The sequence below is a fragment of the Tenebrio molitor genome, chromosome 1 (assembly GCF_963966145.1).
Source record: "Tenebrio molitor chromosome 1, icTenMoli1.1, whole genome shotgun sequence".
NCBI classification, from domain to species: domain Eukaryota; kingdom Metazoa; phylum Arthropoda; class Insecta; order Coleoptera; family Tenebrionidae; genus Tenebrio; species Tenebrio molitor.
The window spans coordinates 3019633-3043270 of NC_091046.1; the positions used below are offsets into that span (position 1 = coordinate 3019633).

The 23638-nt window shown below is 40.6% G+C and overlaps 2 protein-coding genes across 6 annotated transcripts in view; both read left to right on the plus strand.

Annotated features, from left to right (window-relative positions):
• The window catches only part of LOC138136240 (cyclic GMP-AMP synthase-like receptor), a 200949-nt gene that overhangs the window by 118119 nt on the left and 59192 nt on the right, over positions 1–23638 (plus strand). The gene's annotated exons all lie outside the window — the stretch shown is intronic.
• LOC138136209 (puratrophin-1-like) overlaps positions 1–23638 on the plus strand; it is a 215879-nt gene that overhangs the window by 113894 nt on the left and 78347 nt on the right. For all 5 annotated transcript variants that reach the window (XM_069055271.1, XM_069055282.1, XM_069055299.1 and 2 more), the window contains exons 2-3: positions 5232–5684; positions 18899–19084. In XM_069055271.1, coding sequence (XP_068911372.1) covers positions 5232–5684; positions 18899–19084 — 639 coding nt within the window. The remainder of the gene's footprint in view (positions 1–5231; positions 5685–18898; positions 19085–23638) is intronic.

Sequence of the window (23638 nt, forward strand, 5' to 3'; positions counted from 1 at the left end):
AAATGCTCATAAAATATAACATAAATCCAGTGGATTTACGATCACCACAAGTAGAAGGTTAAATTGTCATTATTTTAACTGATCACTTTTGAAATTTATTCTGTAAAAATTCGCGAAATGCCAGTATATTTTATTGCGTTGCTCTCGTCATAAATCTCGTCCGCTATTTGAAAGGAACTCCATCTGCCGTACAATTATTTTGAAAAATCGCTCGTTAAATGGCACATTTTGGACGTTTTTGATTAGGAAATAAATCTAATCTCGCACGCAAGGTGCCCGGTCCGCAGTGGTACCAGTGGCGTAGCAAGAGACAGGACTTAAATAGTTATTTGAATACCAAAGCCGCGAAATCATGTACCGAGAAAAAAATTGGCGCCGAGGCCGCTTGCGGCCGAGGCTGGACAATCTCGAGGTACCGAAAATTTTTAATTATTATAAAATGAACAAGTAAAAAAGTAAAAAAAGATTTTTCGCGTGAAAATTCAAGAAAACATTTTGAGCAATTTGTTTGAACAATTTTTTCCCTCGCTTGTTTCTTCGTTAGAAGTGACACCGGGTATGTATGCACATAATAACGGAATGGCGAGCTTCCGCCAACAAGATCGTGCGTGAGCTCTCAATAGTTAATGGTCTTGTAGTCACTTGTAACTTGTACATATCATTACGCGGACTTTCTTATTATAATGTTGCATGATGGGGAGGTGCACTCCTCGAGGGGAAACGAATTATACAATTATGATTCGAAGTGAGAAACATTAGAAAACGTAACGCTGCTTTCTGCGTTTATGCAATTAGGATTTTTGCTTTTTGGATCGTTTCACACACGCCGTATCCACTACTTATCGAATTATAAATTACAACACATCTCTTTCTTATTAGAGAAAATATTAATGTTATTAGTGAGCCTTTCAACACTTCATAAATCGTCAATTACCGTAAAAATGCTCCAGGTTACACCAACATTGTCACTTGAAATTTTCCATCCGGTCTTCCCTTTTTCAGGCCCAATTTTAGGAAGCATCTTCGGAGGTCGATTTATTTTCAATTCTCGCAGGAATCAATTCTTCCCTTCTGCCAGTCTTGCTCAAGTCTAGTTTTGAGAAGTACACTGGGAGGTCGATTTTTTCAATTTCTTCGTTCTTGAAGACACTCTACATTGTACATACATAACATGTTTTTGTTGTTCTCAGAAACGAAAAGAGCGATGCTACCGCTTGTCATCGCCTGCTCGTGTAATGATCGATGTCTCAACATTGTTCTTTCTTCGAAAAAACACAATCTCCACGATCTTTCTTCGACATTGCTTTCTATTGCTTTTGACTTGTCGTAATCATATTAGTACACGGTCTCATCCGTCAGCGGGATTTTTTCGTACAACTCAAACACCATCAATTACTTGTACTCAAAGAGACCATTATGTTTCTATCACTCGAACAATCTTAATAGACCTTTTGTGAAGTTATTAAAGATCATTTATTTACATGTTGTTATTGTTAGTGTCGTCGAATAAAAAAAAAAGGAAATTTGTTTTTGCAATAATGTCGCTGATGAATTTGATAGAATAATAAAACTGTCAGTAACATGAATCGAATTGATTTGGTGGGCCAACTTTCAAATTTAATTTGCCTTGATCATCTGCAGCCTATTTGTGCGGTGATCACTCACATAGGTGCCTGTCATAATGGATTGTTTTGTTGTGTGGAGATAACAGTAATTTTTTGGGTTCTCTAGGTTACAGAATTTTGATCACGACACACATTGGCCGCTTCAGAATTAAATTACTTGGAAGCGAAACAAGTTTTTTGAATTATCCGAAAAAACCGTGAAGGACAGATAACATATTTCTAGAAATTAATCAGCACGAAGACTCTATGGCTTAATTACATGGAGATGTGGATGACGTGTTTTGATGCTCCACACTTATGCAAATTTCTCGATTTAAATCTCGCGAGGTTTAGTCACTGCTGAGGAATCCAGGTGTAAAGAATTCAGCGCTCAGGTATTTCCTCCGAGTGGTGCAAACCACGAGTTCTCTACACATTTTGGCCAAAGAAAATGGTAACACTCAAAGAGGACAGTGACTGCACCTTATAAAATAAAATTTAAATATTTTTTTGATTTATGACTTCTCAAGGTAAAAAATTTGTTTATTATGGCCATTACTTTTGCTGATAATCTTGTATTTTTTTGCTTCAACAGAGCGTGCAAGATTTTTTCTTATCTTTCCACCAAATGCAACTATGCTAATAACCACTTTTCGTTAATTATTTTTTGCAGCAAGTCGGACAGTGACATTGTGTCCGGTTGCTTCAAATTCCAGAAGGTAGATTTGGAGGCAAATTAAAATTCTTTTTTGATGGAGATTCCGGTTTTGCCAAAGTTTTGATGGAAGAGGAGTGGAAGGGGTAACTTGCAAATCAATCTCGACTTAACCATCTGGACAAAAAAGCCGTTAAACCACCTGTTCTTTTCCCTCACGAACTTGTATTTTGTTCTAATTTTGCATGACTGCCACAGACCCAATCTCTGGCAGAAACGAAACAGAAACAAGAGCAAAAAGACACGAATAGTTGCAATAGTCAACACGCAACCAGTTTCTATTTTCCCAAGAACGAAACGCTATTTTACACGAGTAATATTCATGTAAACTTGGCAAGATCACTTACTACACCATTAATTAGGTGTAGGTGTTGTGCTAGAGGTTCTCAAAATGTTTCCTTTTCTGCGGAAAACCTGCACGAATTGCGGTTCCACTTCCCAGATTATCTCCCGAAGTCGTTGGTCCAGATTTTGAGGTGGCGGGAGGCCCCGGTCCATCCCGCCGGACCGTTTGGGGTTCGCTCCTTCGCCCCAATCTCGCGTCGACCATTAATGCGTTCGTCGTCACGTTTTACGTTCGTTTACGATGTCTGAAGTAGGTGTGTGCTAGTTGTGTTTCCGAGAAATATCGCCACTATTGTTGCGAACATTCTGCTTCGTTAATTTTACAGCCGGCGCGTTTTAAGTCCGGGACGAATCGAGCGGCAAGAAATAGAATTTTCGGAAAAAGTGCTCTCTCGACGGCAGATCTCCGCCAGAGATAGCGGTCGAAGAGCGAACGAAAGCGAAGTCGAGGAGGAAGTTTTTCTGGTGGTCGCACTCACTGACAGTAATAGGATAAATGTCAGTCACCGTCTATGTTGTTTCGTTTCGTTTGGTAAACAGATAAAACGCGTCTAACACAATTTCCGCGGGATTGTTTATTTTTCGATTGTTACGCATATAATGTGTGTGCAGATTTCTAAGTGAGAGTTGAACAAAGTCGCCTCGCAAGAAAGAACGCGATCGTGGAGGGAAAAAATCTACGCCGGAATGAGGCGAGATCACGAGGAGTTATGAAACGGCGAGCTTGTAAATTCCCAGGTTTATATTAATGACAACATTAATTAGCGATTATGGCGTTTTTGTCGACGCACCACGCCACACATTAATTATTTATAAACAGCTTAATGAAATTGTGGAAATCTATTTGTCGATCATTTCACGGGGAAAAATTAATTTGTTGTCATTTCCGGTGAAATGGTACTCATTTTGTATTTCCGTATATGGCAATAAACAGACTGACAGTTTTGTCAACATTGAACATTTGTTCATTGCCCCACAGTTCTTTTGTCCGTACGGAGCGCTACTTAGTAATGGTAGTGTGAGTACCGGTGGTACTCATTTTTCTTCTATTTTTAATCAGTTTGATGCGAAGATATTACGGCACTATAAAAACCTATTAGCACAACTCTTTTCTCAGATTCTTCTTTTATCTCCTTTTTATTTCTCTTCGTCTTCTTCCCTTCCGTCTACGAACTTCGAAGACCAGCTGTTGCATTAAAATTCTTCTATTGTTTTTATTTTTGGGAACCATTTGAATCGTTTACGGCTGTTGTTTCTTTCTGCGCCTTCTGCCAGGCAGCAGAAGCAATAAATAGCAGCTACGGTACATCATTTTTCCATTGCATGTCGCTTGGTACTAAAGAACGTGGTCAACCGTAGGACGCAGGTGATAATCATAATTCATTATCTTATCTGTGTTCTTCTCGTCGTCTTCACCAATTCCTTATCTGAACGTCGGCCACAATAAAACTAATGAAGACGTAATGGAACAAGCTCCTCCGCGCTACCTATATGTTATTGAACTCGTCCTTTTGGAATTCTTCGAGAATAGGTACACCAATGATTTACGGCAATGTAAAGAAATTTATTACTTATACTACACACATAAGAACGAAAATAAACCGTGTTTATCATCATCACGTGATAAAAACAGAATAAAATATTACGGCATCTCGTCTGGAGCGAGATTAGTTACGTGGGTGGTACCGTCGTCTACCATCGAAACGTTCGAAACGTTTCAATCGACGACGATGCATTGACATGCTGAAATATGATGCGCTATTGTTTCTTTCAGGTTTAATTCAAGAAGCGGATTTCTATTTATAATGTTTCCATTAGTGGGACGTGGGATTCGCTTCTTCGGTTCCGGATCAGCACCCGGTATTGACTTGAACCACAACCGGACATTATTATACATAAACAATAACGCTTTGTACACACAACAGAACGGAAAATTATCGGTTTGGATGCAGCGAAACTGATAATTTTCATGGCTACGGTTGGCACGATTGTTTTGTTATTTACATGTGGAAGTTATCTTTGCATTATTGACTCTCCAGGAGAATAGAACGGCGAGGAGGAAACCGCGGCGTGGCTAACAGGGGAGAGTGCTCCGGAAATTGGACGCTGGTGGGGGGAAACGAGTCCAAGACACTAAAGTACCTCTTGGGTACTCAATCACAACCAATCCTACAAAGTTACGTAATTTTGACTTTTGTGCTGACCAAACTCAAAATGTTGACTGCAGAAGTCAAAAAGTGTTGAAATTGAGTATCTCATTTGGTGATTTTTGAAAAGAACTAATAACTCGTCATGACCTATGACTGAAATAATTTCCCCTAGGAGTTTCGTAATGAGTATCGGCACTCGAGTCCAAACAAAATTGGTTATCTGCAGGAGTTGCGGTTTCAAATTATGTTATCTCCTAATTCGTAATTGAATCAATTTTCAACCACGACTTTACATAATGTTAATTCGCCACTCGAACGGTAAATTCGCACAAGAGGCCGAAGAAAAAAAGGCGGCCGAAACCGCGTTACATAACATCCAATTCGAATTTGTGGTTTGAGCTTTGTTTTTTTTTCCAGGTTACTCCGACCGGCCGCCACGTCCTCACTTACGACGAGGAGTCGTGGAAGCCGACTCCTGAAGAGCCCAAGCCGGAGGACATCAGCCGGACGAACGAGGCCCGCCAGAGCAAGGCCAAGCGCGTCAAGAAATACCTGAAGAAATGCAAGAACGTGCTGGGCAGGTCGACGAGCTCCGACGTCCCCGCGGAGGAGGCCCCGTCGACGTCGTCGTGGTACCTGGAGGAGCTGATCAACGTGAGCGAGATAAACGAGCTGGAGGACGTGTACGAGGACGCCGTCCAAGTGGGGACCGTCGACAGCGGTGCGGTTTATCAAGTGGCTAGTGTCGTCGACGATGTTAAAAAAAACGAGAGTGTCGGGCTCGCCGATTCCTCTCCTCCTTTGACCGAAGAGCAAGGGAAGGTTGATGGAGCTGACGGCGACGAGGAGGGAGAGAAGCCGCAGGCCCTGGTGAGTGTTTAATAGGCTTAGGGTGGCGCTTTGTTCCGTTCTCCCCTGCCATTAGACTGTGGTAAACAGTGCGACCCAAATACCTTTCCTGATTGGAATTGGGTCTCGGCGCAGCGAAATAAGCCGTAAAGACTGAAGTATTTATTGCGTGCAGATGTTGTCGTATGTGGGGCAGCGCCCGATTCTCGAGTGGACCTGGTTGCGTTTTGGGATTTTTCTTCTGAATTTTCTTGTGAGCGAGGCCGCCCGGACGTGCCGGTTCGTGGCGCGTTTTCTTTCCGGGAGCGTGACGGAGGTTGCAAGAAGCGAGCGAGGACAAAGAGAAATTCTTGAAATATACGATAGGTCTCCGGTAATAAAGTGAAGTTGCAAAACGAAATTTGAAATTCGTATAACGGCAGCAGCGAGGAGCAGGAAAGCTGCCTCCTCTCGTGCATTATGGCGGCCGTTCAGGAGGAAGCCTCGGTCGTGCAGTGGCGTTGTAACAATATTTACATGTACGCGTTAATTCCTGTCGCTTCCAATGAACCATCGGCCGTTTGTTTGCTGAAAACGTTTTCAGAGTTTGTCTTTGAGGTCGTTGTCGTCCGGTCGCACGAAACAGGCCTTTACGAAATCAATTACGGCGTTCGACGACGCCTTTCGGCGCGTTTATCTTCCTCCCGTCTAAGTGATTGAGCCAACTTGTGAAATGTGACAGGAGCGACAACGTTCACACAAAATAATGAGGTTGGCCCTTCAGACTGTGACAAAATAAAATAACATTCGAGATCGCTACACAAGATGCGAAGCGAATCATCCGACGGCGACATCTGTCGGCGGGAAAAAACACCCGAGATGGATTTCCTCCCCCCGATGGTTTATGCGATTGACATTTGCGATTGCAGTTGTGCATACTCCCCCCGGTTTTGATTTGTCACGTTACGCCATCGTCGGGGTGAGGCCCGTACACACTCGTGGTTGATGGCTCCGGGAGGTGAAAGTGCACAATGCTCGTGCTCGCACAACTCCGGTGTGGCTTCCGGGCTCGCCGCGTCCGACCTCCGACCCCGCTTACCGGGTTACCCGCGCCAATCACGCCGCCGATGTTTTTTCCAAGTGCTTGATCATGTCGCTACCCTATTAGGACGTCCAATCAGGAAACTCGCACGCAAATCGACTTTTCCCTCGGTTTCTACCGGAACGTGACGGGCAGCGCTTCCGGTCGCTCGATTTTCGCGCGTTCCCGGATTTTTCCCGGAGAAATGGACGTTTTTGAACGCTGCATTAATCAATTGCCGGAACTAAAAATTGCGGCCGAAGGCGAGGGGCAGTAGCGCCCGGAGTTTTCTCTCGAGCGGCGAGGATTTTTTTCCGATGGATGGGCCGGACGCGCAAATAATTCGACTGTCATCGCGTTCGCACGAATGGGGGAAATGGGAGTCCTTAAATGGCGGTCTTTTCACCTGACACCACTCATCATGGTAATCGCGCGTCCAATCAACGGTTCGCACCAATAATAGCCTATAAATCCCTAATATGTGAGGCTTTCTCTGGCGATAAGGATCTGCCTGGACAATAAAACCGATACACAAACACTCAATTTCCCTTCAATGGTTTCCAAAGCGATTGCTTTGCATATTGTAATAAGCGTTGTAAATCATTGGACGTAGTCAATTAAATTCTAATTCATTTATTTATATTTATGGAGGAGACCGCGCCTTGGCGTTTTACTGTCTTTGAATTTAATTGCGGACGAGTGAACGAAAAGCGACTTCATGAGAGCTGCGCTCGTGCGAGACGAAAGCTCGCGATTTTTGTTTTCAGGATCTTCACCAAATTCACCTCGGACAAATGTCGACGTTTTGTTTGCCGAATTGTTTGACTTCCGGAGATAAGAGACGATTTATGGGTTGTAATTTACGTAATTTGGGCCAAGAAAAAACCTTCGACGTTGTGTGTTTGCTAAATATTTGTAAACGAGGTGTCGAGGCGGGGCCCCAGCTCGGAGAAGTAATTAATTAAATAATTGGAACCGTTATTGTACGGGTGGTCGCACCTGATCATCGACTCGATCAAACAGAACTGCTTCTTAATTATCGGTTGCCATTAAAGGAACTTTTGAATTTACACAATTTTACAATTCTTCATTTGCAAAGAAATTAATCTTGCTCGTGCCTTTGTTGTCGAGCCGGTGGCACGCAACGAGGCTTTCGAAGGATAGCCTTTAGCCTGATTTCTGCTCGAGCCGGTTTCAAGTGTTTCCTCCTAATCTGCAAGCGGTGAAATTGCAAAAATGGTGAAAAATATTCTGACACCTTCTCCGTTAATTTTTACTTCTTTTTTCGACTTCCAACTTCTTTATTGTGTTATTTCGTGAAATTTTAACGGGAAAATTACTTTATTTGCAGCGGCACGTCATAGTAGAAGACTTCTTTTCATGTCCGTATTACCTCAAGCATCCATGTTTGGTCCCATTTTGTTCTTAGCGCTTGTACGTACCACAAGCGAACGAAAAGTAACTCTTTTTCGGACGCTGACCGTGGCGCCATCTGTTGGTCTGTTTAGAAAGTTAGCAGCGAAACCGATAAAACCGATAATTGTCACCATAAATTATGTATGTAATTGTATTGCAAATAGTAAATTTCTCGTTTTGTTGGCAAGCTGATAACAAATACTATAAAAAAATGTTAATATCTATTAATAAATGTATCTATTTGAAAAAAGTCTTTTGCTTTGTAGTTCGTGCGGTCGCCTAAAAAATGTAATGTGCCGCCTTTTGTCCTCGCCTGTTTTGAAGCCTCGGCTGCGCCTCGGCCAAAAAAATCAGACTCGGATGAAAAAGATTCCCTTTTTGGACACACAAGTAACTCTTTTGAATTTCAAATTTTGTCATCGCATATACACAGTGATTCTCTGCCAGATAAGATTTCCATTAATTTATGTCAGTTCCATTTATTTGTTTTGCAATTGATTTTTTCGTCCCAAAAGTTGTGGACTCGATGTTCTTGCCATTACTTCGGTCCCACTTAGACTTGGCCTTTTAAAGGTCATCATGAAGTTCAAGAAATGTGCTCATTTCTTGTGAAGATATACGCTTATAGCATCAAATTTCTATTTTGTGGAAGATTTTCTTATTTCTTTTGCGACAAGACGTCCAACAGTGTTGTCCATAAATTCAGAGGTTTGCTTTTGTAGATCTTGAACATTTTAAAAGAAAATTCATATACCTAGATAAATTTGATTTTAGTTAGAACATACATCAATTCTTGTGCGTTGAATTTATTTTGAATTCGTCTCCCTTCTAGGAGAAACTCCCAAAATTGTTTGTCTCTTTTTTAGCCTGCTCGTCTTCCCTACTTTCATGAATTTTTCATAAGCCACCGGATTTATTTTTGGTCCCGTCTGTACCTTTTCTGGGCGTACCTAACCCGCACGACACTCTCGTCCATAAATTATGCAAAACCCCCGTTTTTTTCCTCTTGTCCCAAGTCAAGAGTTACGAAAATTACCACCTGGCAGGGTTCGTAATGTAGTACAGCCAAAATACATGTTGAACGCTGACAGCTGCTTATTGGTCCACACCTACATGTACCTGTACACATGCACGCATCCCATCCTACCACGAAGCCCCCCCGGCCCCACTAATAAGGTGCAAATGACGATCTCTATCGCCAATAATCAGTCGTGTCCTGACCCGAAATGAGGGGTCGCGTTTCGGCCTTATTCGTGCCATCCGCACCAAATTTATTACCTCATGAATAATACATTAATAATTCGGGTTATTACGCAAATTGGGTGCATTCCGATGCAGGCCTCAAAATGTCAATTCGGACCACGCCTCCCACCGGCGACTTAAGTGCACCGGCGTCGTTAATTACTGCTTAGCCGTTTCGTCCTGTTTAATGTGAAATCTTCGGCGTCTTTTTTTTCGGCGCTAGTGGGCGTACAGCTTACAGTTTATTGTGTCGGGGGGTGATTTCCGGTCGTAAAATTGTCGCAATAATCGAAGCTTTATGTGGAGGTCCAGCCGAGTATAAAGAGAGGAATGTGGATGGTCGCGATCACTGTAGGCCGAAGTGTCAATTAAAAAAAATTGATACGGTCTACTGTGGTACTTTGTAGTCGCATAAAAGCATGAGTTATGTACGCACTCGTGGTGCAAAAATCGGCCCCTCGCCTCACTCCTCGGCGCCGACGCTGGTCGCGATAGGTCCGTGGGAAACATGACGAGATCGATCTAACGACTTTTATTGATTGTTTAATGGAGTCTTGGCGAAGTGCGGCTGATCCCCGTTCGTTCTTTAAACTAGTTTACCCGACAAGACGGTCTAACGGTGCAGATTTGTGCTACTAGCGTGCGCATTTTTTTTTTTTTTTTTTTTACTAGAAAGGCTTCTATCATCACCTTTTTTTATTTGCGTTGATTACATTGATTCATGTAAAACCCCTATGATTACGACGATGAAGTAAGTATACGTCAACGGAATGCGCTTTTCTCGACGGCCACCCATCCAAATATTGACTTCACCCATCGTTGCTTAACTTCGTTGATCGATGATAACATGTAATTAGCGCTTTTAAATCTGCAGGGCTACTAAAAATGAGAAAGTGAGGTACTTAGTAGGACCTACTGAAAGTAGTAGTACGGGCCATGGTACTCTAATTGTTAAATTAGAAATTAATTTAGCGCCGCCACTGCCCAGCCGTAAAAAATAACAAGTAGAAACAGGACCGCTAACACACCGTAAAACGTGTGTGTATAAATTCGGGCACCCCCATAATTACCGGCAACAATAGACCCTCATGGCCTTCTCAATTTCCCCCATCCCCTAGACGATTACTCCCTCTAACAAGCGTAACCGAGCTTGGCGTGTTACGTAACGATGCAACAGCACTGCATTTACGACAATGTAAATACATAAATCAGTGCGGACCCGTCCCTGGAGTACCTCAAACAATGAATAATATTAAATATGTCGCTCCTAAACGATTACGTATAGCCTTTCTTGTTTGATCTTTAACCATAAATCGTGTCGTGTCTTGGGGAGAAAGAAAGGGTTGTTTTAATATCAGATGCGTGCACGCTCCCAATTTATTCATTGGAGGGAATTTACTTTCAATACGACAAAATGGGGACCGGGGAGGCCCCCTGCGGGTTAAATTCGTTTTGGCCACCGCATCGACCCGAAATTGGTAGAGAATCTCCAGTGGAGGAGGAGGTGGAGACCGTCGTCTGGCTGTGGTGAAAGAGTCGACTTCGCGTTACGGTTGTTAATTCGTGCAGTGTCTTTGTCGTGCTGTTGTATAGTTTCTCTTAAATCAATCACATGTCAGGCCTGATTTGTAAACATATCGTTGAATATGTCATAACATGAGAAAGGATGTAACGGCTCGAAGGTGCTGAGGTTATTGCAGGATTTGCCAAATTTGGCGCACGAAATGTCATCGAGGCGATCATTTAAGGGTGGCGGTGTTCCGTAAAAGAGATTTGATTGATGGTCTGAAAGAGACTTGACGGAGGAGCTCTTCTCAATAGGGAAAAATGAGCTCGTTCGACGCGCGAGTTTTCAATAATAAATCAAACGACTTGAAAATTCTTTGAAAATGAGTAATTAGATTGGTGCAGTTTTCAAGAATACTTTTTTCTCCTCGTGGAAAACGTCAACGTGACATTTCCTTCCAAGAGATATATTAGTTTTGATATTTCTACCTCAGCTGTTATTTCAACTTTATGAAAAACAAGCCACTTTAGTGCTTTTTAGGTAGTTACTGCGTCTATGTACGGCAGCACAGCTACACTTTAATTGACATTTATTGACATTTAATTATCGCAATAATATCGATACTTTATGACGTTGTGGTGCAAAAAATGGCCAATTAAAAAGTTATGTACTTACCTAATCACGAGCGAGTGGTCAAATGTTACAATTTTAAAACACAAAATGCGTCATTACTGTTCTCTGATTTGTTTCGTCTAAATTGATACTTCCTGCGTTAGATTCGTTTCCATTTTTATTTTTCCCTCGATCGTGAAGATAATTTAGATCGACCTGGCTGCCGCTTTCTACCCCTTTTTTATTCGATCCTGTCCCAGGATGATTGAACGTCCTGAAATAGAACACGACACGACAATGTAAAATTAATAAAATTCCAGGTTAGAAGTGACTTTATTTATGCGTTTAGAATCCAAGAATTAATGTAACGTTTCTCTTAAAACCGTTCATGAATTAACCATGGAGCAAAATACCATCACTGTTGCCAACAGACTCAACAAACATTTCAACTATTCGATGATTATTTATATCCAGCTGTTGGTATGCATCCCGGTACTCCTAATCCACGTTTCAGGTTTGAAAACTGTACTTTAGCACTCCAGCGCGTCTCGATGGGGTCCAGATCCGGTAGCTCGAATGCCGAATTGTCGTCGATGGTCCGTCAGGATTGTGCAACGACTCTTTTTGCTTGGATTAAGATAGAATCGGTCTAACGGCAGCTGGACATGTCAAAAGTAAAAGGTCCGATCGCTCTCGTTCTCTTTATCTTAACCGTGCACCTTAACAGGTTGATATGGAATTATGAAATGGACTAATATTTATTGCTGGTAATTTAGATAAAGCATACAGCAATCATTAGACGGCTATTGTTCTCATTTCTTCCGAAAAAATAGCCATCGTGCCGCAGATTGCACAACCTCCGCCGCCACTTATCGTCTAGCTGTGGCAGCAATTCCTTTCGTAATTAACAACAGCGCAACAAGGGCCGAATCTGTGCTGACGCTCCCTTCTTCTTCGTGGTGTCCCTTTTATAATCCACCGGAAGCAGATTGTCATCTGAATCGCGGATTATCATTAATGTGATACAATCTCCGATGCTGAAGGGCTAGAAACGATTATTTGTGATGCCGGTGAGCAAGGAAGCTTGTAATTTCATTTTACGAGCAAATTGCGTAATTAAACGCTACGACTATGATAAGAGTGAAGAGTGGTATAGGGAGAAATTATAGATGCAGATGGTCGAAGTTCTTCCCTCCACGGAGGACACGCGCGTTTCGGAGCTAATGAATGGGCAGTCGAGCCGGATCATTTAATTATCTTCTTCGGGCACCTACGTACTGTCAATTGTGATGAAACTCAATCATAAATCCTCCACGATCAGATATTTCTCCTACCAATTTATTTTCGACTAAATTAAAACTTCGATTTAACATACCGACTTGAGCATGTGTAATCGTTTCGACATTCTCCGACTCGTTCCATTATAGCCGCATAATAATAATTAGTAAGTATCTGAGCGTGTGACTCAAGATCCAGAAGCTCCAACGGAATGGACCGGGCTGTCGGATCGTCCAGAAGTGTCGTGGTCAACTTGACACGGTTTCTCGCAGGATATTCGTCTAATCCGATTAATTTCCATTCTTTCTGGGTCAAGTCGGGCGATTTTTATTACGACAGTGACACGTTTTCAACGCCTAATTTGTACGAATTTCGAAACTGGACGGAAATTTTGTTGCGCGTTTGAAAACGCTCCAATGAGTCTGACTAGACGAACGAATTTTCATAACCAGTTGTTTTCAGCTTGTATATGCGAGAAAATTTCGTATGCGCGCACCCCAAGGCTCTCAATCAGGTCCCATCTTGTTGTATACTTTTCTCAATTTCGTTGTAGGTCGTAATCGCTCATAATATGCAATAAATTTTACGACCTACAACGAAATTGAGAATACTATACAAGTGTCGAATTCGACACTTTCGCAGTTCCTCCCTTACGTTTGTGGCCTTAATTCGGTTCGATCAGGTGAAATCTCGATTTTGACGGACGCTTCTTCGGGGAAGATCAGTTTCTACTTTCTGCTAATCGTACAGTTTCTGGTGAATTTTTTTTTGTGAGTACGTAATTACCGTGTTGGATGTTTTTTAGTAGTTGGGTCCCTGACGAAATCTTCAATCCTCCGATACAAAGCCACAACACCACGGACCCATAATCACGACGTTAAATTAAAAACGTCAGTCATTTCAGAAACAATTAAGTCCTCTCGCGTTTTTTCATCTGGTCGGACGTTTTTATTTCTATTTTCTCGAAGTCGGGGGGCCAAAGATCACGGCCCCGAGAAAATGAAAGAACAAAGGTGTCCTAACGATTCCGTTCCCGTGGAGTCACGGTCGCCGGCTCCGACGAATAATTTCTAATTTTTCTTCTCCACCTGTTCGCACTCTCACTCTCGGATTTATTTGGAGAGGAGTGTGCTACCACCGTTACGTAAAAATCTAATTCGGCGGAGACGACCATCTGGTCGTAGGAATTCGATTCGATCTCGATCCGTTTTGCCGGGAATTGATTGTTTCGATCCGAGCTGAATACATAATAATAACGGAGGCAGTCGAACTGTGATGTATTATTACATCACTCGTGGAAGTAGGATTAGGACGATTATGGTAACGTGTTATTATTTGGGTTAACATATTGGAAGTCTGAACTTGCTCGTGGTAATTTTGTCCATTTCTGATCGTAATGTTATTCATCTCCGACAGAATGAGCGACGCAATGTAAACAAATTAAGGTTAATGCAATGTAACGTACTGTTGGCTTCGCCGTTCAATTAGGACTGACAGTGGCCCAATTAAGGGACCGACGAAAGCAGAACGGTCAATTGGGAAAAGTTGAAGGATCCGGACTTCCGAAATTGGAACGCGAGGAAAGAAATTTTGAATTTCGAGACGCAATTTGTAATTTCTTTAACTAAAATCAAAATTTTCAGAATAAAAGATTTTTGCCAAAATTTTGGAATTTTTTCTTCTTCACTTTCAAAATTCAGATGTACCATGAAAAAATAGTAGTTTTTGTTTTCATAAATACTAATTTTTCGCTTTTGTAAACTGCCTCTTAACTGCCCTAAAGCAAAATGAGCAGATAACGAACCGTTGCACTAGACAACACATTCAACGTTACATTTCTGACAGATCTTGAAAAATGAAAAATTTGTCAAAACTGTCAAAAGCAAATGCGAAACCATTTTTAAAAGATTTGGAAACTTCAAGGACGTCGTTTCAAACAATAAAATTTTGTATGCAACGAGTTTCTGTGTAAATTGGGCTTTTCTAATTGCCCTCGATGCCTTAAAACCCTCGCTACGCTCGTGTTTTAATCTTGTCCCTCGGGCAATTAGAAAAGCCCAATTTACACAGAAACTCGTTGCATAAATAACTATTATTTAACGAGTTCGTGTGTAAATTCGGCTTTTTTGGCATGAGTGGGTCAGTTTAGCGTTTTAAAAGTCCACGAGTGCCAAAAAAGCTCCAATTTACACACGAACGAGTTGAATGCAACGTTTTTTTGTTCGACGAGCCCCTTAAACACTCCAAATCTCTTAAAATCTTTAAAATTCGCTTGACGTTTCGTTTTGACAAGTTGTGACATTTTTCAAAATCCGCCAACACGGGAGAAAATTCTCAAATTCTGACAGTCGAACAAAAAAATCAAATTTTCTCTAATTTTTAAAACTACCGGTCTAGATTTTTGGTTTCTTGACCAAAAGCTCCAGAAAATTATTTATTTGATTTGTGTTTCGTTGATCATTCTAAAAATTTTCGTTTAAAAAGTTGAAAGACATCGGAAGTGCTTGTTAAAATTGCAATGCAGTGAAAAGTCAAAGTTTCGAGTTTGTTGTCCAAATTTTTTTCTTTTCTCAGAATTGTGAATTTTGAAACAAACTGTGAATTTTTCCATTTACAATACGTTGATTTGTTTGATTTATTAATTTGCATTGTTATTGTTAAAACTAAAGATCAAATTAACATTTTAAAAGTTCCAAATCATTGGCCCGACTTTCTCACTTGAAGGTCAGAATTTTAAGATTGAAAGTGAAAATTCCTAGTTCATTATTTATTTGTTCTCCTTCACATTTAAATTCTGATGTGACACCGACAGTTTCAAAATATTATTTAAATCGAGAGTAGGAAAATCAGAATCGACAGTCTAAAACAATTAAGTCTTCATCTGTGCTAACTGAAAAAAACTAAAATTTTCCATGTTTAAAGTTAGATCTTTCTAATTGGCCGTCGAAGTTTTGAGCGAATTATTTGTTTACCCTCATGTTCTTAGAATAACAATTTTGTGTTGATTATTGCCTTCATGTGTTTAGCAACCAATTGCGTGACAAATATTGACCAATCAAAACGAGAAAACAAAAAATAACCCGATAAAATTTCTCTGAAATGCGCATGTGCAATAATCCGATAAAAAATGCCGGTATTATCAAATACCAGCCCTCGACTTCGTCTCGTGCTCTTATTTGCTAATAATTGATCTTCTGACCTCATTTATGGATGTTTTCGTTCATTAGCAAAAAAATTTCCGATAAAAATTTTTGCTTGGGTATAATAAATGATAATTTACTCGAAACGACGACTTAATTTTAAAATGAAATTGGTAGGGGAGACATTTTGACCTGGAGGACTTGCAGTAATTTTGATATGTCTGGGCTGGAACACGTCATTTTACGCAATGGTAGATTATACAGGGTGTCTCAAAATTCGTGAATTCCGAATTCAGAGCGTTGTGGGGGATCACTTCAGTAGTCCAAATATGGAAATTTAAAAAAAATCAGGACTCCCCCTACAAAGATACATTGGTCTGAAGGTGCGTTTTCTTCAAATACAGGCTGAAAAGTTCAGTGTTTATTGTTATTTATTGTGTAGATGATTGTGGAAAATAATAACGTAAAACAATTTTTTGAAGAATAGCTTTACTTTGGAATAAAAAAATCTTAAATTTGTGTAATTTTTCTTAAAAATGGAACGCAACGTAGCTAGAATAGTATTTTGTCACTGTGGATATGAAGGCTGCTATGTATTGAACAAAATTAAAGTGCTTATATCTTCTTCAGGAAGAGCGAATTTTTTCTTCTAAGAATTTTTTGAGCTCCACTGGGTCTTTCCCTACCACGCTCTGAATTCGGAATTCGCGAATTTTGAGACACCCTGTATCATTAAGAGTAGAAGTGAGTCTTTTTGTGCTAAGCCCAGAGATTGAAGACCGAGACGAAGTCGAGGTCGCCAACTGGGCGAAGCACAAAAAGACTCACTTCTACTCTAAATAACCATCTGAACTTGAAGGCGGAGTTCACAAAACTTAAATTTGCCAAAATAAAAATGTTGAAATTTGAAACTGGAAGTGAAAATCGTCGCTTCAGCCGTTGTCGGGATAACTTTGCCCCACCCCCAGGCAGTTCCCACGCGACTCGGAATGCCGATAGGAATTAGCATTTGTAAACAAATCGTGTGACAATATGAATAGGTAAATGGCCTGGAGATAAGCATTGTTATAAATAAATGTGACCCAGTTCGTTCCGCCGTACACGAAAAAGTAAACGTGGAGTCGGTAGCTCTACGTGCTAGATCCATCCTGTTTTGGTCGACCGTCGTTCCGGCTGATCATCGTTCTTAATTTATCCTTGGAGGAGGATTCGATCTCGTGTCGCAACAACCGCTTCGATCTTTTAATTTATCGGCGAACGTTACGCGAACGGTGGTCGTCTCGAGGTAATGGAACGATTTGTGTTTTTAAATGCATTGTACAATAAAAATGTTTCATAGGAAGAAAGGATCGAAACGACCGCTCATTAGTGAAGTTAAGGAGAGTTGGGTACCACACCTGCGCATGTTTAGCTCCTTACTGTGTTTATCCGGCATGAATGCCGCCCGGTTCTCATATTAATAATCGAATGGAGGCAGAGACAAATCGGCTTTCCACGTAGCATTTTGTGGCATTAAGAAGGTGTTTCGAGGGACTTGGACTGAATTTATAACGTGCTTTATTATTTTGATACGTTTTAATCCCAAAAATTCTTGGTTGGTCCAGTTTTCTTATTTTATTTTTTTCATTTCTACTTTACCTTTCTATTCGTTCTTGTTATAAAGGGCCTTCAAATAAATTTATATTTAGAGCAACCTATGGAAATTCAGTTGTTTGCAACATTTTTCCAGCGTAGAAAATGACACAAGAAACGTCTGACATTTTAACGAAATAAAATTAGGTTAGAAAATATTTTTAATTTTTGTTGTGCATTCTCCCCATTCCCCGTCCACGGAATATGACAATATGAAATTGGGAAAAACCTTACTATGTAACTTGTGTAACTCCGGAGAATAATTGGTTACCTTCAAAAATTACTTTACACTGTTAACAGAATTAGAATGTCGCCTACGCCTACTCTAAATATATATTTATTTGAAGGCCCGATAGGTATTACAATTGAATTTAATCAAACTTCATTCACGAGTAAAAGTCTGATCTGATAAATAAATGTCAATATTTTTTATCGATCGGTTATTTTCGTAATTATCCTTCAAATAATACATGAATTTTCGTTGTAATAGATTTGTCTGAAGAATTGATTAAACCATTATTTAATCAATTCATTCCGTGTGGTGCAATAAATTTATAAATTATTGCCCGCTGAATGATTATTTCAAAGTCGAATTGAATGTTTATCAGAAGCGCGAATTACTGATACAATACAAAAGATTTATGGTTCATCTGTGGATCTTATTTGGCACTATTTAGTTAATCTGTATCGGTCGAAAGCTTCTATAACTGTTTGGACTTTTGTTTTTGCCAGTTAGATTACCGATGCCGATTTTCATACGGTTCTACTTTGTAGAGTTTCTAAATCGTTGCAATCAATCTAGTTTTTTCAAACTTTTTGCCAAGGGGAAAGCACGGTTCAGAATCGCAAAATCGGTTACGTAAAAATTTATCGTCCCCCATCGGAGTAAATCACAACCCACGAAAAATCTCACTTTTCTCTGCCCGCCATTAGTCATCGATCATCGATAGGCTCGCGCCTATCAAAACTTTCAGTCCTTTGATAAGCCGCCTCACGTTCTTTCAGGCGCACCGCGATCGCTATCATGAATAAAATGATAATGAAACCGACAATAAACCTAATTGTATGTAATCCGCGCCTGTCTTCGTACTTTACGATCGACAGAGCCCAACAATGAATTTTCGTCTAGCCGGAAACGGCCGCCATCGCCATCGTTTCAGGTCCATCACGTTTAGGATATCCGGCGACGACAAAACACCATCCATTAGGATTACGGTCGCGTGGCCCCCGAGAAATTTCAAAACGGGTCCGCACCGGGGGTTGTTTTGGGCAATCGTGCGCGACGGATCGCCCCTTCGGCGCAAATTGGATCAAATTGGCTGATGCACGTGTGACGTTTTTGTTTCAGGTCAAGAGCGACGTGGCCAGCTTGGTCGATAAGTATTTCGGCAGTCTGTACGAGAACTATCAACAGTCGAAGAATTGTTTGGTCAGGCAAGCCAGGGATTTGCTCGTCTGCGAATATCACGGATGTTTGCACAGATTCGAGAATGAATTCTGCACGCAGGCCGCCAAGCTGCTGCAACGAGTCAAGGTAAGTGGTGGAAGGGTTCATCCTATCTAAATTAAGAGAGCGCTAATTCGTAATGCAACAGATGAAGAGGCACTGAGGGACTCTAGTCTCCAGTTGCAAACGCAATTTGTACAGCTTCATGCTTTTTTTTATTAATCACCGATGCACTGAAATCAAGAAACGAAATTTTTTAACTTGCGAGATGCTCGTGTCATAAGAATTTGTCTTTAAAAGGCTTTTTCAACTTGAGGTGAATAAGGTGAACTTACAAGAAGCAGTTCATTAATCTCTTAGAAAATAGTTTTCCTCCAATCTTGTTTTACACGACTGTTCGGTTTAGCGTGGATCTTCTTCATCACCGTTGAGCTTTCTGGAATAAAAACTTTCTAAAAAAAAAAAAAAATTAATTCTACGACATTTCTTAACATCGAATTTCCCTTTTTGGTGCTATAGTGGCCCTGTTTCCATAGTGTTGTTAAATTTTTGGTTTGCAATGGTAAACTCAAGAATTCCTGTTGAAGAAGTGAGGAAAAAGCGTTGACCTTTTGTTTTTGAGTATTCCTCAACCAACGTAAAGAGTTCTTTCGTATCAAACTTTTTAAGTAAGATACAGAAAATACCATAAAGGGGGGACGAATTAAGTAAACAGAAAAGCAGCGATGTCTATGAAAGCAAACCTATGAGCAAAGAAGGTAGAAACCGACGTTATAGCCAACGAAGTGTGGATGCGTCCCTGAAAGAAAAGAAAAAAAGGAAAAGAACAGGGAAAGGTAGAACAGGAAGACAAGAGGAGGAGGAGAGGAGGTATTTGGAGTTAGCAAAAAAACAGCAAGATCACCTAAAGTAGAAAAGAAAACGGGTAGGGAAATGGAAAAGATACTAGAAAAATTGGAGGTAATGAAAATGGAAATAAAAGAGGAAATAAAGGAGATGCGAAAAGAGAACCAAGAAGTCAAGAGAGAAATAGAACGACTAACGGATGAATTTAAGAATAAAGAAAAGAAATGGGAGGAAGAGAAAATCCAGCATATCTGAGAGAATAAGCTCGGCTGGAAAGGAAAATAGAAAATGAAAAAAGGAGAAGAAGAAAAAGTAACATAGTGATAACAGGATGGAGAGGTGAAGGAACTAGCAAGCGGCATATCAAAGAGGACATCTCGGAGGACATAGAAAATTTTACAAAAAAAAACAAAGAAACAAAGATTGCTTCAACGTAAATAAGGTAATTGTGGAAATGAAAGAGTGGAGTGGGAAAGAAAAAGTGATGAAACAAAAAGGAAAACTGAGAGAAAGGAAGGAGACAGAGAAGATATTCATAAACAATGACCTTACAAAACAAGGACGAGAGATACAGAATAAACTAAGAACCATCGCGAAAGAAGAAAAAATGGAAGGGAAAGAAGTAAAAGTGGGATATGGGAAAATATGTAACAATGAGGGAATACAGTGGAGATGGAATGAAGAAAGGGGGAGACTAGAGATTTTTCAGTAAGAAGAGGAATATGAGATGGAGACAACGGAAATGCAAAAAGTACAAAGAAAAAGGTAGATGGACAAAGAAAATGAGATCCGGAAAAGAAGCACAAAGGGGAACACAAGAGAGAAAATATGAAGGGGAGGGCACAAGCAAAAATGATAACGAAAACGGCAAAAGTGAGGGTATTATATTGGAACGTAGAGGGTTTAAGAAAAAAAAGAAGAAGAATTTTGGGACTACGTGAGACAATTTGAGATAGTGGGTCTGATAGAAACATGGGTAGAGGAAAGGAGCTGAGAAAAAATAGAAAAGTTGTTACCTAAATAGTACAAACGGGGAATGTCAAGGGGCAAAACGAGGAAAGAAGAAGAAGAGCTGCTGGGGGAATAATAACGGGGTAAAATTGGGGATTGAAGAAAAGCGACAAGAAAAGGGCAGAAGAAGAAGGATAAAATGGAAAGAATGGTGGAAAATAATGACAATATACAGCAAAGAGATGAAGACAACAAGAAGAGGTGTCGATAAAAGAAAACAGAGAAGAATGTATGCTCATGGGAAGGGGAGTTCAACGGGAGAATAGGAGAAAGAGGAGCAAAAAATTGGGAAAAGGAGCAGGGGGATGGGAAAAGAAAATCCACAGACAAGGTGAAAAATGCACAAGGAAAGAGATTGATGGAATGGATTGAAGAAAATGGATGGGAAGTACTGAATGGGAACAAACAAGGGCACGAAGAAGAGGAATGGAGCTATATAGATAGCAGAAAGGAAATAGTGATAGATTATGGAATAGTAAACGAAGAAGCATTGGAAAGTGTAGAAGAATTCAGAATAGGAGAAAGAGTAGAGCCGGATCATCTCCCGCTAGAAATAAGTATAGAAGAAACGAATCATGAAGAAATGGGAAAAGGCAGAGCAAAGGAGGGGCAGAAGGTGACAATAAAAATAGGGGATGAGCAGGAACTAGAAGAGTATAGGACGAGACTAGAAAAAGTCAGATTTGAAGAGCATGATGTAGAAAAGATGGCGGTAGAACTGAAAGAAGTAATTAAAAAAGCAAGAGGTAATAATAGCCAGGGGAGCAAAAGGGACAGAAAAGAAGATGTTTCTTCATTATTTTTTTGAATGTCCCTATAAAGAAAAATGGAATCAGGAATCCAAAAGCCCGTGGGGCAAAATAAAGCATATTATAGAAGTAAGGAATCTACGCTCACTTGAGATGATTACGATTTACGGAAAGTCTCAGACAAAAGACTTCCGAAATCAAAAACATAATGAAGGTTTTGATTCTCGATGTTGCATCTTGTGGAGTCGAAATCTACGAAAGCCCATCGACTGAGATGCAATCGATCTTAAAAGAAAAGAATTTCTTTAAATCTTCATTAATTATCAGTTATCACTGTAGCTTGGTTACAACATTTCTGTTCAAGTTTCTATTTTAGTACCCAAATCTTGACTTGATATTGTTTGGTACTCATCTACCAAAACCGGTAGTACCACCTTTGCCACCACAAATCAGTTGCTTCCTTTCAATATGTGTTGTAGACGTCTGCTCTGCTCTGAATCTAGGAATGTCTGAAATCAGTTCACGAGCCTAAAACGGTCGCCATCCGTGATTTAGTAGCGTCACCACCTCTCGATACGTTAACCCACCTAACCGGAGATTCCACGGTCGCGTAATAAACCTCGAATGGTATAAATGAAACTAGTTCCACAATTAGGCCCCAGCACTTTACGGAAACATTAGCAACAATTACGGTACCGACCACCTTCTACGTACCTTGTTATTATTTATACATTCCGCACTTGTTCTCTCCATTTATCATCGGCAATGTTGCGTACCGCACGAAAACATTTCTTATCTGCCGGGCAATTAATCAAAAATCAATCTGCGCATAATTTTGCGAAATATCCTTTGATCCGAGACAAACGATCGGAGCATTCATTCGACTATAAAACGCATAAATCTGGGCGTTTCGAGGCGGCTGAAAGTGGAAGAATTAATTACGGACGTCCATTTCCTAGATATTAAATTACCTACAAGCTCTGGGTGTTTTTTCTCATGACAGAGCGTGGCCCAAAAGTGTGTTTGCGTTTGTGGCGTGTGGCGGACCCATTAACCAATTTTATAACGAATGCATTTGGACCGGTGATAAATTCGAACGAATGGGATCGGCCCGTCTGTTTGTTTGTTCTGCATTTATTCGGTCGAAGAATTTTTTCGGCGTCATGTTTCTATAATTGACAGATAACGAAAGATTTGAATATCATAATTGGTCGTTTCGGTGTCCTATGCGCTCATTTGGGTCTCCGCTTGTGCTCTTTCCGTCGACAAATTGCCTGCTTCGCTCGTATTTTATCTCCACGGTGGTTACAAATTTATTGACACGATGAAGAAAGAATCAAATTCACTTCTCGAAGATCGGCAACCGGACCGGATCTCGGACGTGGGTATTGAAATTGTAGACCCGCTCAACAGGATGGAGCTCGATCGCATCACCTACCTCCATTTTTGGACGACGATTTTTGCACCAAGTACCAAGAAAGCGGTGCTAATAAACTCGAACGTTTTGAGATCGCACAAAGAGGAGAAGGACGAAGAGTGCCGCGACCACAAGCCAAATAAAAAACCCCATGAAAAATGAAAATGATAATGAAACGAGCTTTGGGACGTGATCCGGCTCGATCTGCGCAAACCCATTGTTAAAAGCCCATCTCCACACCCACCATCACCTCTTATTACACACTTAAACGTTTTTTACCTCCCGCATCCTCGCCTTCCTTTGTACCTGTGCGTATCTCCATATCCCTTTACGGCTCATAAATAAAACCGAATATTTTGACAGGACCTAATGTAAATGCCGCGTTATAACTCAGCATCTCCTATCCAGTAACAGGTCGGGGAAAAAATATATATATAAATTTTTTTGTGTTTGCTTTATTTATGTCTTTTCACGTGTGTACACCCACCCGGGTGTTGGTATAGTGCGTATCTCGTGTTTGCCGCTCGTCTGCCCATATCAAACAATAAACTTTTAAGAGACACACTTTACTTTTCGTGTCGTAAAAAACCATTTAAAGCGTTATTATTACGTGCTTTT